This window comes from Cebus imitator, unplaced genomic scaffold (genome assembly GCF_001604975.1).
Source record: "Cebus imitator isolate Cc_AM_T3 unplaced genomic scaffold, Cebus_imitator-1.0 Scaffold828, whole genome shotgun sequence".
NCBI lineage: Eukaryota > Metazoa > Chordata > Mammalia > Primates > Cebidae > Cebus > Cebus imitator.
Genome location: NW_016108143.1, coordinates 126,531 through 143,044, shown reverse-complemented (window position 1 = coordinate 143,044; position 16,514 = coordinate 126,531). Strand labels below are relative to the sequence as shown.

At 36.3% G+C, this 16,514-nt stretch overlaps 1 protein-coding gene across 5 annotated transcripts in view; it reads right to left on the bottom strand.

The window, feature by feature from the left end:
* The window catches only part of ATP11B (ATPase phospholipid transporting 11B (putative)), a 119,095-nt gene that overhangs the window by 66,261 nt on the left and 36,320 nt on the right, over nucleotides 1–16,514 (bottom strand). For 4 of the 5 annotated variants that reach the window (XM_017520383.2, XM_037735532.1, XM_037735533.1 and 1 more), the window contains exons 5-10: nucleotides 12,384–12,491; nucleotides 12,057–12,185; nucleotides 11,374–11,477; nucleotides 6,486–6,533; nucleotides 3,073–3,137; nucleotides 75–156 (exon numbers count right to left, since the gene is read on the bottom strand). In XM_017520383.2, coding sequence (XP_017375872.1) covers nucleotides 75–156; nucleotides 3,073–3,137; nucleotides 6,486–6,533; nucleotides 11,374–11,477; nucleotides 12,057–12,185; nucleotides 12,384–12,491 — 536 coding nt within the window. Of the gene's footprint in view, nucleotides 1–74; nucleotides 157–3,072; nucleotides 3,138–6,485; nucleotides 6,534–11,373; nucleotides 11,478–12,056; nucleotides 12,186–12,372; nucleotides 12,492–16,514 lie in introns of those variants that run through there. The other variant, XM_017520386.2, reaches the window with a different exon arrangement.

The following is a 16,514-nucleotide window of genomic DNA, read 5'->3' as shown; positions in this document are numbered from 1 at the left end:
TATATATTTTATACCAAATGAATAAAAAAGTATAATTATAATTACATATAAATAATTGAAAATAGTTTTCTTACTTTTCTACTGCAGATCGTTTCTGTGATTTGCTCTTATAATTTAATGCCATCTTAGTTTCCATTCCAGTGTATATAGCAACACCTATAAAACAAAATTGTCTCTTAAAATAATCCTCTAGCATGTTTCACGAGAAATAAATACATTACTCACATGAAAGCTCTTAGTGTACTATCTGACTATTGTTATAATTTCACTTTTAAGTATTTTCAGAGTTTTAAAAGGCTTTCTAAGTCTAATTTTGGGAAACCCCAATCACTCAACTGGCTAAATGGGGAAGGGCATTGGTCCTGTTCTTGAGTTGCAACAGATATCTGAATGAAAAATGTATTACTGAATCAGAATTGATAAAGGAAAAGAATTTGGAAAGACAAAGATGTCAGGGAAGGCCATTACAAATGCAGCAGTGTTAACAGAGACAGACGCACTTTCTGTTAGGCTGGGACAATGGATTGTGGCCGCAGTGTGAAAAGCCCTCAATGCTGGAGTCAGGGATCTAGACACTATTCCATAACCACTGGAGAGATAATATGGAAGTCTGTCAAGAGTAAATCAAGTAAACACATGGAAAGTGCTATTTAAAAAATGTTTGCCTATTGAACGACTTTGAGATGAGCAAGGATGACGGTAGTAATGGGACTAAAACTGGACAACGAACGAAATGAGGTAAGACCGGCTTATAAAAAAAGAAACGTTGCAGCTAGACTGTGGTTTGAATTCTAGCTCTGTAAATTATTAGTTCTACATCCTTGGCTAAGTAAGTTTTCTGAGTCTCAATTTTCTCATCTTTAAAAGGGAAAAAAACACCTCATAGAGTGGTGAGGTCTGTATGAAAAATTAACAAAATGCCTAAAAACTGACAGATGATCAATAAATGTTCATTCCCATCCCTAAATAGTACAATTTGAAAAGCAGTGTAGAACCCATCATGCCCTCTTCCTAAATATTTGTCCTGGAAGTTTTTTATCTTGACTTATTCCTTAAAGGCAGGGTATTATAACTCAAACAAGAGATTATAGAAATGTGGTAAAATAGCCAGAATGATCCAATGCAGAGAGTTGGTACTGAGGCAAGGCAGACCCATCTAAAGGCATTCAAATGCACATTTTCTTTTAAGAGTGTACAAAATGTGGACCCCATTCATTATGGTATAAAGTAAATAGGAGTGATGAAGTTACTAGAAAGATGTGTTGGCCAGGCGCGGTGGCTCATGCTGCAATCCCGCCACTTTGGGAGGTCGAGGCAGGTGGATCACTTGAGGTCAGGAGTTCAAGACCAGCCTGGCCAACATCATGAAACCCCGTGTCTACTAAAAATACAAAAATTAGCTGGGCATGGTGGCACACGCCTGTATTCCTAGTTACTTGGGAGGCTGAGGCAAGAGAATTGCTTGAACCTGGGAGGCAGAGGTTGCCGTGAATGGAGATCACACCACTGTGCTCCAGCCTGGGTGACAGAGTGAGACCCTGTCTCAAAAAAAAAAAAAAAAAAAAAAAAAAGTGTTAAAGTACAATGTTATATTAGAGGATCTAAAAGCCCTGAAGTAAGTTTACTCTGGTTTCTGGTATTAGAACATTTTATGAATTTCTTTTTTTTATGAATTGTGGTAAAATATACATATCTACCATTTTGAAGTGTACAATTCAGTGACAGTACATTTATAATTTTGTGCAACTATCCATATTATCTAACTAGACAATATTTTCACCACCCGCAAAGAAAACCCTCTACCAATTAAGCAAACATTCGCCATTCTCCTTTACTCTCCAGCCCCTGGAAACCACTAATCTGTTTTCTGTCTCTATGAATTTGCCTATTCTGGGTATTTCATAAGATGGAATCATACAACATGTGGCCTTTTGTGTCTGGCTTCTTCCACTCAACACAATACTTTCAAGTTTCATCCATATTATAGTATGCATTAATACTTCATTCCTTTTTGGAATAATATTCCAAATGGAATGATATTCCATTCTATGGATATACCAGATTTTGTTTATTTATTCACTAACTGATGAACACTAGGCTGTTTCCAACCTTTGGCTAGCATGAATAGTGCTGCTATCAACATTCTTGTGCAAGTTTTTGTTTGAACACTCATTTTTAGTTACTTTGGGTATATATATATATATATATATATGTAGAGTGGGATCACTGAGTCATATATTTCTATGTTTAACTTTTTGAAGAACTGCCAAAACTAATTTTCAAGGCAGCTGCAACATTTTACATTCCCATCAGCAACATACAAGGGTTCTAATTTCTCCACTTCCTCACCAACACTTGCTATTTTTTTTTTCCCATATTTGGGCTTTTTTAACACTGATAGACAAGATACAGCACAGGTAAAAGAAAAAGAGCAAATGTGAAAGAAGATCTCAAAAGCTATAGACAGCCAGTGGGTAACACAGCAGGACGGGGTGCTAAGGGGCCATCCCTGAAATGGGAGGAGCTAGGTAACAGCTAAAGGTTATCATTAACTTCACAATTTGCCTATAGTTGACTGAGTGTACTATATTAATTTAGATCTCCAAGGCAAGAACAATACCTATTCATCCTGTTGTAGACAGAGTTATGTTCCAATAGCACCTGGTATATATTCAGGTATCAGTAAAAATTTGTTGAACAGATGAATGAGTGAATGAATCCACAGGTATTAATCCAATCTAATAATCATAATGGAATTATAGAAGTGGTTTACTGTACCACGATGCCAGATTATACTGGGTATCACCCACCATTACTAGAAGTGTTATATAAATTATCTGCATTAAGTTTCACAACCAATCATAAAGATAAGAGCAAGGTTCTAGCCTACTATTAAAAAACAGGGATCATCAACACAAAAATACAAGACTACATTAATACAAACTTTCTAAGAAAATCATCATAAATGACAATTATTAATAAATTAACCAAAAGACCACAAAGTTGTATTTTAAAAGTACTTCATATAAAGCATTAACACAAATCAATCATTTAAAATGTTTATGCACAAACCAAAAATTTCTTTTGTGTTTTTTAATCTGGCTCCACGAAGCAGGAGACTCTCTGGCCCCAGAGGTCTAGGAAAAAAAAAGAAAATAACCATAAAGCACTGAATATATTAAAATTTCCATTCGATTCTAAAATGGCGTCTTCAGCAGAAGGTACTTAAGCTATAGCTACAACACTGCTTTCATATTAAACCAAAATTCCAGCTACTGTAAAGATGCCTAGGGGCCAGGCGTGGTGGCTCAGCCTATAATCCTAGTACTTTGGGAGGCCAAGGTGGGCAGATTGTCTGAGCTCAGGAGTTGGAGACCAGCCTGGGCAACACAGTGAAACCCCACCTCTACTAAAATACAAAGGAAATTAGCCAGGTATGGCAGTGTGCGCCTGCAGTCCCTGCTACTTGGGAGACAGACTGAGGCAGAATTCCTTGAATCTGGGAGGCGGAGGCTGCAGTGAGCTCAGATTGTGCCACCCACTGCACTCCAGCCTGGGAGACAGAGTGAGACTCCTGTCTCTACCAAAAAAAAAAAAAAAAAAATTCTGCCTAGGCCAATCATGTTAGTTACTGTAACAATGAACACCTGCTTTAGTATTTCAGTTGCTCTAAGATTAGTGGCTCAGAAAAGTAATTATACATGTAAATACAATCACAAAGCCACTAGTTTCAAAATTTTTAAACATAAAATTCAGCAAAATCAAAGAGTAAGCAGTGATTTAAACATGTGTGGCAGAAGATAAAATTTTAAAGCAAAATTAATACACAGCTTTGAAAGGGAAAATAAAGAATTAAAACACAATGTAAACATAAATTGTAGTATGATTTGCATATAAGGGTATGAGTTCACAATTAAAATTATAATAAATTATAAAACACAGCGTAGAAGGTATGTTAGTGCTTTCTCTAGGCAAGATTGCACAGTACGACTTGACTACTTGCATTGCATACTTCTTGAAGCACAGGTCTTCTTGCTGTTTGAATTTCTCTCCATAAAGGAGATACAAAATGACAAGGAATAACTAGAAAGGAAATTGATCTTCTTAGTGACAGCAAAATAAGAATCTTCTATGGATAAGTTAAAAAGCGATTATTTTGTTGCTATTCCTTATACTTTTCTGAAATATCCACACAGTTATCCAAACCAAACACAATCTGAACCATTTATGAAGATACCTGCAAACCCGAACACTGTAAACAAGTGCAATGAAGCAAGGAGAACCAATACAGTCATATTTGGAGTGCGCTCCATGGATATTCCAAAATCAATGTGAAAATTATTTTAGGAGCTATAAAATAGCTATTTTTCACTCAGTGTTGCTTCTAACAATAAACAGAAATATTTTTAGCTCACATTGGCATATAAAATTGGGAAGTAATGACAGCTTCAGATTAAAAGATAATTCATCAGTTCCATCAGGTTGTTTCAGTAGAGAACGTGGATCATTTTTTTAACCATTCTAGGGGCTGCAGTAATATAACTGCTATTTTCCTTCATATATTAATGCAACTCAGAACATGTATCCTATTTCTCACTATTTCCCTATAAAAACAAAATAAACCTAGTCATAGTTATTCAGCAGGGATCCTATGCATACAAAGATCTTGCTACAGAGTTTACTAAATATACCCCTATGTTCATAAATGCTTATTAAAAATGCGAATCAATGTGAATGTATCGTATTTTTGCTAGCTTGTCTTGAGGATTTCATTAAAAAATGCTCAGTTCTGTTAGTAACTTATTTCATGCAGGCAGTATAAACTGAACATGTCCTGAGAAAAGAGGTAGAATGTCAAATACGATTAGAAACTCGAGCTGATTCCAAGATTGATGATAAATTAGGCTTATGCTCATGAGTAACAATGTAATCATATCCCATCAGCATTATCTTTGAACTGACACAAAGTATTTCATTTAGGAGCCAGAAATTAACCCAAACATTGAGGGAAAACAATCTGAAACAACCAACCAAGCAAAAAATAATAATAATAAAATAAGTAAGTTAAGTGGTTCTGGACTGACCACTAAACACTCCAGTCTGCAGTGAATGATTCTGAAGTAAAGAACACAGCATTTATACTTACTAAACAGTATATAAAACATTTTCATATTCTAGATTTACTAAGCATTGTGGGTTTTAATGCATAAGGAGCTGAATAAAAGCAGCTATGTTTCCTTTTAATGTTACTACCTAGTATTATTAGAAAAAGAAATACAAAAACACAAATAATCTTACTAAATTATTTTGATATAATTTTATGGGATGTGTTTCATCCTCACTTGCTGCTGCTACAAATTACTAGCAGATGAAATCCTAAGTGCTTTTAAATTAACCTTTTCCTGAAAACGTTTGAGTATAATGGAGAAAAGGAGAAATAATAGCTGAGGGTAAATGAATGAATAAATGAGTTGCAAACTGAGGGAAATCCAACATAACATTAACACCTTGAAAGAGGTTCAGAGCAAGAGATGACATTGTTTCTTAGCTCAATAATAAATACCAGATGCCTAAAAGAGTGAAGCTATTTGCAGAGACCACTGCTGCTTTTGGAATCTGAGAAGAGTGATAAGAAGCCTGCAAACCTGAGTGACCTTACTCTGGGACTCATGCACTGTGATGGACTGGACGAATTACTGACTGAATGGGATTCTGGTAATGTGGCAGTGTCTTCTGAACTGTATATTCTTTGGATGTAAGGGATCTGTGTTTGAAAACTAGGGGATGGCCTGTGGTATTATGAGATACATATTAGTTTCCATCCACGGTCCCTGGCTTATAACTCCCATATCCCTTGTTACAGTCTTTTGTTATAATGTTGGGTATGTTAGGCCTCAGGGGCAGGCGTCTGACCTTCTCCTGCTCTCCTTTCACCCCAAGGTAGGACTTTCCTCTTCCTCCACCTTTCTAAATTGTGGGCCACCTTTCTAAATTGTGGGTCATATGGCCTTCCCCAAAGAGGGTCCTTCCTGCCCTATACTCTGGTGTAAAGAAAGCTGATGTCAAGACACTTCCGTAAAAAAAAAAACAAGAGAAGTGAGATGGGAGGGCTTCTGGAGGTTTCTGGAGAGTGGCATGCCCAGGGAGAGCACAGAAGCTCCACAACCCTTCCCCATTACCTGGCCCTACACATCTCTTCATCTGTATGTTTTGCTTACGTTTAGTGGTTTATTATCAAGGACATAATAAACCAATCAGAAGAGTAAGTAAGCAGTTCTGGATTAACCAACTAAACACTCTAGCTTTCACTGAATGATTCTGAAGTGATATAATAAACCACTAAATGTAAACAAAACAAAAAACAACAAAATCAATCCTTTCCCGTAATGGGCTGCTTATTTACATAATCTCCCTTTGGAACTTTCAGTCCCTCCCCCAGACAGTTCCCACTTAAAGGTAATTAGATAACACAAATTAATTCTTACCTTACAATTTCTTCCATTTGTTGGGTTATGATCATTCGTCCCATGAATCTATCAAAGAATTCATATTACAAAAATATATAGTATCACTTAGGGCATCAATGGGTGGAACATTTTAGAGTTTTTGCACTATTCTTATATATGAAACAAAAATCACGTGTATATATGAATGGCTCAATATTCTTGCTATAAATTATTTTAAAAATACTTATCAGTCCTTAAGCTTTAAAACATTTAGAGTTCTTGCTATCTCTACTCCAGTTATGAATGAGGTAATGAATAAAAAATGTTTTCAAAATGGCAAGAATCTGGAGCGTTTTGGATTCTGAATTTTTGGATTAGGGATAGTCAACCTGTAATTCAATAAAAGGAAAATTTTAAGTGCATAAAGTTAGGTATGCAAAGATGTTTACTCTATCAATTGTCAACAAATACACAGTAACTCCTGCAAGATGACTGGATCCTGTTTTACGTGCTGGGGATCCATCAGTGAACAAAATACACAAAGATGTCTGCCCTTGAATTTACATTCTAGTGAGAGAGATGATAAGCAATGAACATAAAAAAAAAAAATCACACAGTATACTAGAAAGTATTATATATTATGAAAACAGAAAAGCAGAACAGGTCAGGGTACAGTACTAAGTAGTTAAGGTAGGCCTCACTGAGGAGGTGATTTAAGCAAAGACTTGACGGTGTTAAAGAGTTAGACAAAGGCTAGGTCTAGTGAAAAGCTGGGAGCGGATATGGTATGTTCAGTGTATCTGGAGGATGAGCTAGAGGGGGAAGGGCAGGAAACAGGGCAGAGAAGACAGGTGGGGGTGGGGGCTAGGAACAGACCTTATAAATGGTTATAGAGATATGGGCTCCGACTCTGAGTGACATAGTGAGCCAGGACAAAATTTGGGCAGAAGAGTGACATGATCTGACTTACATTTAAAAAGGAACACTATGACTGCTTTTGTGAAACAGACATAAGACAGCAGTTATCCAGGTAGAAGATGGTAATGGCTCAGACAAAACTAGAGTAAGATGGTGAGATTTTTGGATTTATTTTGAAGGTAAGCCTTCAGAATGTTCTGATCAATTGGGGTGAGATGTGAGTAAGGAGGTGCAGAAAGGCAAAGGGAGAGGAGATGTGAGGAGTCATGGCCGATTGCAAGATTTCTGGCCGACTGAGCAATGGAAGGATGGACTGTATCAACTGAGATGAGAAAGACGGCTGGCTGAAAAGGTTCTGAAAGGAAGATTAGCAGTTTAGTTTTCACCTTGATTAATTTGAGATTTCTACGGTAGAACTATGGAACAGGCAGCTGGAGTTAGGAAAAGAAGTCTAGGATAGAGAAATAAACCTGACAGTCAGCTGCATGTAGACAGTCTTTTAAGCCAGCAGGTTGGGTGAGATCACCAAGGGAGTGAAGGTAGATAGTGAAAGGCACAGGTAAAGAAGGGAACAGTACAAGTCCTGGGCACTCTTAACAGGAAGAAGGATGGGAGAAGAGAAAAATTAGCAAAGGAGACTGAGACAGACAGAATAGTGAGGAGGTAAACCAAGAGAGGGGAGTGTTCTGGAAGACAAGTTAGCTAACTGTATCAAAGAGGAGAAAGCAATGAACTATCTATCCAACCACTAGATTTTGAACTGGTGAATTTATTTGTAATAAGGTACCATAAAATATTTGTAACAGTAAAACAATGAAAAGAGCCAACTATGGAAATGTTGGGGAATTGTTAGGTTCTCGTATACCCACTTGAACTATTCATAGCCATTTAAAATGATCATTAATTCAGCTTCCTGCAATATTTTAAAACAGGTCAAGAATACTGTTCAGAACAATGAAAAATACTTTCTAAAATCACAAAGCCAATCCACATTCTTTAAATAAATATTAGGCTGGGTGTGGTGGCTCACACCTGTAATCCCAGTACTTTGGGAGGCTGAGGTGGGTGGATCATTCGAGGTCAGGAGTTTGAGAACAGCCTGGCCAACATAGTGAAACCCTGTCTCTACTAAAAATGTAAAAAAATTAACTGGGCGTGGTGGCTCACACCTGTAATCCCAGCTATTTGGGAGGCTGAGGCAGAATCGCTTGAGCCGGGGAGGCAGGGGTTGCAGTGAGCTGAGATCATGCTACTGCACTTCAGCCTGGGCAACAGAGTGAGATTCCGTTTCAAAAATAAATAAATAAAATACAGAAATATTTAAAAATATGGAAAAGAAAAAAATGATTAAAAATCGGTGGAAATCCTACCACAAGAATATTACTAAACTTTGATCTACGATTCCTCCAGGTTTTTCTTTCTGCAGTTATCAATTATTCTATCTTGTTACCTAACTCTACCTATCTAGTACACATACACACACATTTATTTATTTATTTTTAAACTTTTAGGTCCAGGGGTACATAAGTAGGTTATATAGGTAAACTTGGTCACAGGGGTTTGTTGTACAGATTATTTTGTCACCCAGATGCTAAGATTAGTACCCAATAGTTATTTTTTCTGCTCCTCTCCCTCCTCCCACCCTCCACCCTCAAGTAGACTCCAGTGTGTGTTGTTCCTTTGTGTCCATGTGTTCTCAGCGGTTAGCTCCCACTTATAAGTGAGGACATGTGGTATTTGGTTTTCTGCTTCCACATCAGTTTGCTAAGGATAATGGCTTCCAGCTCTATCCGTGTGCCTGCAAAAGACGTGATCTTGTTCTTTTTCATGGCTGCACAGTATTCTATGGTGTATATGTACCGCATTTTCTTTATCCAGTCTGCCACTGACAGTTACTTAGGCTGATTCCATGTCTTTCCTACTGCACACACATTTATTTTTACATAACGGGGATCACATGAGAGCCCCAACTTTGTATCTTATTTCATTTAACAATATATTTCAGTATGTACCTATATCATTCAATTCTTTAAAAAGATTTTAAATATCTACATATATACCTATCTAAGCATATTCCTACTTGGACATTTAAAATATGTGCAATATTTCACATGTAATATATGTGAATAAATATATAGCACATATGTGTTATAAGCACATAAATGAAAGATATAATTTTATGCAAATATTGTTTTTAATTCCCATGAGTTCCTCAAGGAAGGAAACTACTGTTATTTATCTTATCACCTAACACAATGAGTACATATACGCTGAACAATAATTTGTTAAATGAATAAAAACAGCATTCAAAATTTTAAGTAGTGATATAATTATGAGTTTTCTATTACAAAAGACTGTTGCAATAATTATTTGTTTTACTTATATTTAAAATGAAACATATACTTCTGATAAGGAAGAAAAATTGTTTAAAGTTTTTCAAACTTTCTCCCCATATTCCAAGATAATGTAAAAACCATACACTAAAGCATTAGTTATACTTCATCTCATATTAATCTTATGCTTGCTTAGTTGTCCATTTTCTGGTTTTTAATAATTTTTTTTTAATTTGACACTGCCTCAGACCAAGATATAACAGCAATATAGAAATCTTAAAATACTTAATTCTTCACAGCTAAAAATGTCTTACAGTCTATCAAGTGATTTTAAAGCACATGATTCCAAAGCTTTTAGTTAACTGGCAAATTCTACACTGCATCCGACTTTGATGAAAGTGTACAATTTTTATAACATCACGTGGAGAAAACCTCCATTATAAAGATGGATCCAAAAAACATATAAGAGGTTTGGAAAAGCCAATAGCTAAAGACGTTGAAACATTTCAACCAACAGGAGGATATATACAACAAGAAACTGAGGGTGATTTTTACAAAGTGGCGTAATTTATAGTTTACTCAACATTTACTGAGTAAAAATAAACACAGTTTGTCATTTGATTTTTTAATAATAAAAAGTTGTTTCCATTCCACAGCCCACATATAATTGGCAGGATTACTGAAGATGATCACTGAAGGTATACAACCCTGTATTTAGTAAACCATAATGTTAAAACAAGTTCCTTTCTCTCCTTTCAGAAACAAGATCTTTAAAATCCAACAAACTAGAAAAATACGTATTTTATTTTGTGTTCACTGTGGTAGGTAAGATGAATAAGTTTCTGTCTTTGAGAAATTCATAGCTGTTAAATATTTATATAAAATTATTTTTTACTGTATTACGTACTATATGTAAGTAAAATATTGAAAACTTTATCAGATTCTAATTTAAAAGTAGTATCCTCTAAATAATATAGCAGTAAAAACAAAGACATAGTCCCTGGCTTCATGGAGCTTACCAAAAAAAATCATTATTTTCTTCTAAGAAAATAATCTTATGTCTACTATAACTACTGTTATAGCTGCAAAGCGAGCATGCTAGTTCTTAAATAGAAGGTAATGTGAAGAAACTTGTGAATAAAAACACTGCCTTTGAATTATTACCTTTTGCTTAGAATTCTAGCAATTTCTGCTCCTAATTTGTTTCACTGTATTAATCACACCCCCCACCAACCAACCCCACAAATATTGTCTCCAATTAGCTAAAGATTTCATTTTACGTTTCTGGTTATTTAAAAGAGGTCTGGGCCGGGCGCGGTGGCTCAAGCCTGTAATCCCAGCACTTTGGGAGGCCGAGGCGGGTGGATCACAAGGTCAAGAGATCGAGACCATCCTGGTCAACATGGTGAAACCCTGTCTCTACTACGACTACAAAAAATTAGCTGGGCATGGTGGCGCGTGCCTGTAGTCCCAGCTACTCAGGAGGCTGAGGCAGGAGAATTGCCTGAACCCAGGAGGCAGAGGTTGCAGTGAGCCGAGATCGCGCCATTGCACTCCAGCCTGGGTAACAGGAGCGAAACTCCGTCTCAAAAAAAAATAAATAAATAAATAAAATAAAATAAAAATGAGGTCTGTAAATAGGACTTAAAATGAGTATACTGAATATCACACCATACCTGTATAAGTCTGCTTCTGGTTGCTGGCATTCTATTACAGCTACTAGAGTGTCCAAATTGGCAACTGTTTGTAACAATGCTGTTTCTGGAACTGCCACATGTGTCTGAAAAAAAATGAATCAAATAGTACAGTTTTAAGATCCAAATGGGACCTTCGATATCAGTTATTTCAAATCTCTTTTATCAGTGAAGTCATGGCATGCTATACTTGAGATCACTCAGCTAGACAAGAGAAGAGAAAGAAAAATGTAAAATAAACAAGGAACAAAGGAAGCTACTGTGATTACCTGTCTACAGAGGCCATTTGCATATAAGGAAATTAAGTCCGTGTCCTGATACTCAAAGTTTAAATTGTGAATTTTCACCTTTGATTATACTCTGAACACAGAAAATATAAATCTGTTCATCATCTTTTAAAAGCAACACAAATAGTAAAAGATTATATTTTTTTCTAAAAACACTTTCTGTTTTTAACTTGGATTAAACCCATGTGAAGCTACCCTTGAAATATAAGATATAACATCAATTCTTTTCTAAAACCTTTTAATTTTTGGAATAGTCAGTAATTTTAAAATCTTCTCCTTAATCAGGTCAAACTTTATTACTTTAACCAAAGGAAAGTATCATTACAGTCCAAAGACATTTTGTTCCAACAGCAATACTCAAAACATATGTGAACAAACCTTCAGGTTAGTTTCTCCATCCAAACTAGCAGTTGTAACATGGCAGGAACCATCAAGTCGATCTGAGGACAGAAGCACCAAGTCGGCAGGAAAAATTTCATCTTTGGCTATTCGAACAATATCACCCACCTATAAAGAATTTTGGGGAAGAGTGAATTTACAGAGTTTAAAAGGCAAGGACTTACTTTTGTTGGGCTCTAAATAAGTAGCCTATCATGGTATTTTAGCGTAGGAAAGTAGGCTTTTAATTAAAATATAATATCAAGAGTAGAATTATGTCCTGCGATATGAAGATAAAATTATTTCCATTATTTACCAGATGCATACCCGAATGTTTTTGGATCTAGTTTTTACAAGGCCACCACTTCGAACAACATAAACAGGAGCTCCATTTACTTCATTATCTGAGTTATGCCGTAACCAATCTTCATATCCCTGTAAATATCCCAAGGGTAAAAAATATTTTTTCAGTATAATTTGAAGATACGTTTCTTAAATAAGAAAAAAACTCAAAAACTTCCCTAAAACACTGTATTCCAGAATCATATTAGGCCACTTTGATGCATATGCTCATAGGCATTTGACATTTGTCCTTACTGGAAACACTTGCTTCTTTTTTGCTACACCATTTTCCTGGCTTTCACAGGACCTCTATTATTTCTTCTCAATTTCCTTATGGAGGGTCCTTCCACGTCACCTTTATGTATCCTTTCCTCACATTTCTCTTTCTCGCTAGGAGACTCCATCTATCCCTGTATCTTCAAATAGTATAAACATGCTGGTAATTCTGAACTGTGTATCTCCAGCCATACATCTCTTTTGGACTCCAAACTTGAATATCTAATTGCTTTCTTAATATCTCAATTTTGATGACTCACAGATGTCTTAAACACGTTCAGAACCAAACCGATGATGTCCTGAAAGTGTGCCAAATTTCCACCGTTTCCCATCTTGACAGATGATATCACCTTCTACCAAGCTGTTCTTGCCAGAAACTTGGGGAATCATTCTCGACTTCTACTCTTTTCCAACACCTATTCAGTCACTACATTTTATTGTTTCTATGTACAAATGATATTTTCATTATAAAGTATACATTCACAGAGCATTACAGACAATAAGCAGGAAAAAATGAGCAGATTCTGAAACTGAGATTGTGTTCTTTTACTTCCTTAATAGACTGACAGAATTATAATTAATGCAGTTGACCCTTGAATAACACAGGTTTGAACTGCACAGGTCCACTCATACATGGATTGTTTTCACTTAAAGTTACACTGAGTGTGCCTAAATCTCCTTCCTCCCTATTGACCTCCTCTACCTCTTGTGCCCGAGATAGCAAGACCAACCTCTCCTCTTCCTCCTCAGTCTACTCAATGTGAAGAAATGGATGAAGACCCTTAAGACAATCTATTTCCACTTCAGAATAGTAAACATATTTTGTCTTCCTTATGATCCTCTTAATAACATGTTCTTTAGTTGACTTTAAGAATACAGTATCTAATACATGTAACATACAAAATATGTGTTAAACGACTGTTTTATGATATTAGTAGCCTTCTGATGAAAAGTGGACTATCAGTAGTTAAGTTTTGGGAGAGCCAAAAGTTCTACATGGATTTTCAACTGCAGAAGGGATCAGTTCCCTTAACCCCTGCATTGTTCAAGGGCCAAATGTACTCAACAAAAATGTTAGCCTGTATGAATCATCATTAGGAAGGGAAACAAGCATTTCACAAAGAATCTTTTGATTAAATATTAAGGAATGGTAATCTTTTTTAAGTGGAAAAGACTTCCTGTGACATTTTAAGAAAATTCAAGAACTCAAGAGATACAACACTAGTACAGCTAATGGAACGATATCTAAGCAAGAGTAATAAATGAATAAGAGGATAAGGTACAGAATAGGTTTTGCTCTATGCTACCATTTGTGAAAAAACATGCCTGCCTGTGTGAACACTTTGCATAGATATCTGGACTAACTTACAAATAACTGCTCCCTGGGTAGAAGAACTAGGAGACTGGGGGTTAGGAGTATAAGACTTACTATATGCTATTTTGTGCTGTTTCCCTTAAAAAAAAATACATCTATTATTTTTTAAATATTAAGAAACTATAAAATAAAAAGCAAAATATGAGAGACTAGGGGCCGGGCGCAGTGGCTCACGCCTGTAATCCCAGCACTTTGGGAGGCCGAGGCGGGTGGATCACGAGGTCAAGAGATCGAGACCATCCTGGTCAACATGGTGAAACCCCGTCTCTACTAAAAATACAAAAATTAGCTGGGTGTGGTGGCGCGTGCCTGTAATCCCAGCTACTCAGGAGGCTGAGGCAGGAGAACTGCCTGAACCCAGGAGGCGGAGGTTGCGGTGAGCCGAGATCGCGCCATTGCACTCCAGCCTGGGTAGCAAGAGTGAAACTCCGTCTCAAAAAAAAAAAAAAAAAAAAAGAGAGAGAGACTATTTTGAAACTATGCTGTTTTCAGGTGGAAACCTTGTGGGAAAGTACTCTTAAAACACCTAAATTATGTTGGTCTCATTTAAGCAGTATGTCATTTTAGAGAAATTTAATTGAGTCAAAATATTTTTTTCTGAAACTGTCAAAAGCACACTTTCCTTTACAGTCAGATGACATGAATAGCAGAGCAATGACAATTCAAACATTATCTTTTTTTATGCAAGCTCACAAATTCTAATTCATCCTACATAACTGCCAGATTAATCTTCCCAAAGCATTGTCTTGATTCACTATACTGTTCACTACCCCTTCAGTCATTCTCAATGCTTACAGCAAAGCATCTTCTGGCTTTCTTAATTTAGAACCAACCTATGCTTCTATTATCTTGTAGTACTTTCTTAAATAAGGTCAAACAAGTTAGACTTATAATTCCCCAAAAGAGGTCTTTCCCTTGTCTTGCATTTGGGCTTTTTTTGCCCAAGTTGTTCATCTCTACCTCATCTTCTTCATCATTTCACCCATACTCCAAGAATCATCATTGTAGTATTTTTTCCATGAGAATTCATATTTTCATCTATTTATTAGCAATCTGTGTATCTCTTCTTGGAGATGATCCATGCCTTTTTCACTTATTTATGGTGAAGAGAAAGGTATGTCCTCTTGGTAAAATATCTTTTAAAACTAGGATCAGCTGGATGTGGTGACTCAAGCCTGTAATTACAGCCCTTTGGGAGGCGAGAGGATAGTCTGAGCCCAGGAGCTGGAGACCAGACTGGGCAACATGGCGAAACCCTGTCTCTACAAAAAAAATACAAAAATTAGCTGAGTAGGGTGGCACACATTTGTAGTCCCAGCTATTTGGGAGACTGAGGTGGAAAGATCACCTGAGCCTGGGAGGTCAAGGTTGCAATAAGCTGTGATGACGTTACTGCTCTTCACCTGGACAACAGAATGAGACTTTGTTTCAAAAAATAATAATAAAAAAATTAAGGACATAGGCCCTTTGTCATACATAACACAAATTTTTCAGATTCCTTTTTGCCTTTAATATTATTCAGACTTCCTTTTTAAACACTCAGATTTGTTTTTCCTATATTTCTTTCCTTGCTTCTATCAGATTAACTCCCAAACTGAAAATGAGATAAAATGTCATCTGTATTTACTTCTATTACTTTTGTAGTTATGTATATTCAGTTTAGTAATCCAAACGAGTTTTATTTTGCTATATGGTATGAAGTCTGAATCCAACTATTTTTTCTAAATATTCACAATTATTGTTCAATCAGTATTTCCCCAGTGATATGAAATATGACCCTTACCATGAATAAATTCTTAAATTTATGTAAAAATAGGCCAGGCGTGGTGGCTCACTCCTGTAATCCCAGCACTTTGGGGGACTAAGGTAGGCAGATCACAAGGTCAGGAATTCGAGACCAGCCTGACCAACATGGTGAAACCCTGTGTCTACTAAAAATACAAAAAAATTAGCCGGGCGTGCTGGCATGCGCCTGTAATCTCAGCCACTCAGGAGACTGTGGCAGGAGAACTGCTTGAACCCAGGAGGCAGAGACTGCAGTGAGCCAAGATCATGCCACTGCACTAAAGCCTGGGCAACAGAGTGAGACTCCATCTCAAAATAATAAATAAACAAATGACATTTATGTAAAAATAGTATTTTTTTCCACAAATAAATAAATATTATTTGTTTTCCAAAAAACCATCTCTGGTCATCCAGATGAAGATGAAGTGTTTCATTCCTCCTCTGAATAGCTACAGCTCACTGGATTTTACTACTACTCTGCTGAATCATAATTACTTTTATATTTGGTCTTACCTTCCTAATTCACAAGTTTTAGAATCATGGAGGGCAGACTATCTTATTTCCTAGAGCACTATACCGTGCATTACACAACTGGAGAGAAGACTTAATATATTAGTTGAGGGAAGCTACAAAACAAGGACACAACTGACAACCTCATTCATATTACAGTGTAAGGAGTT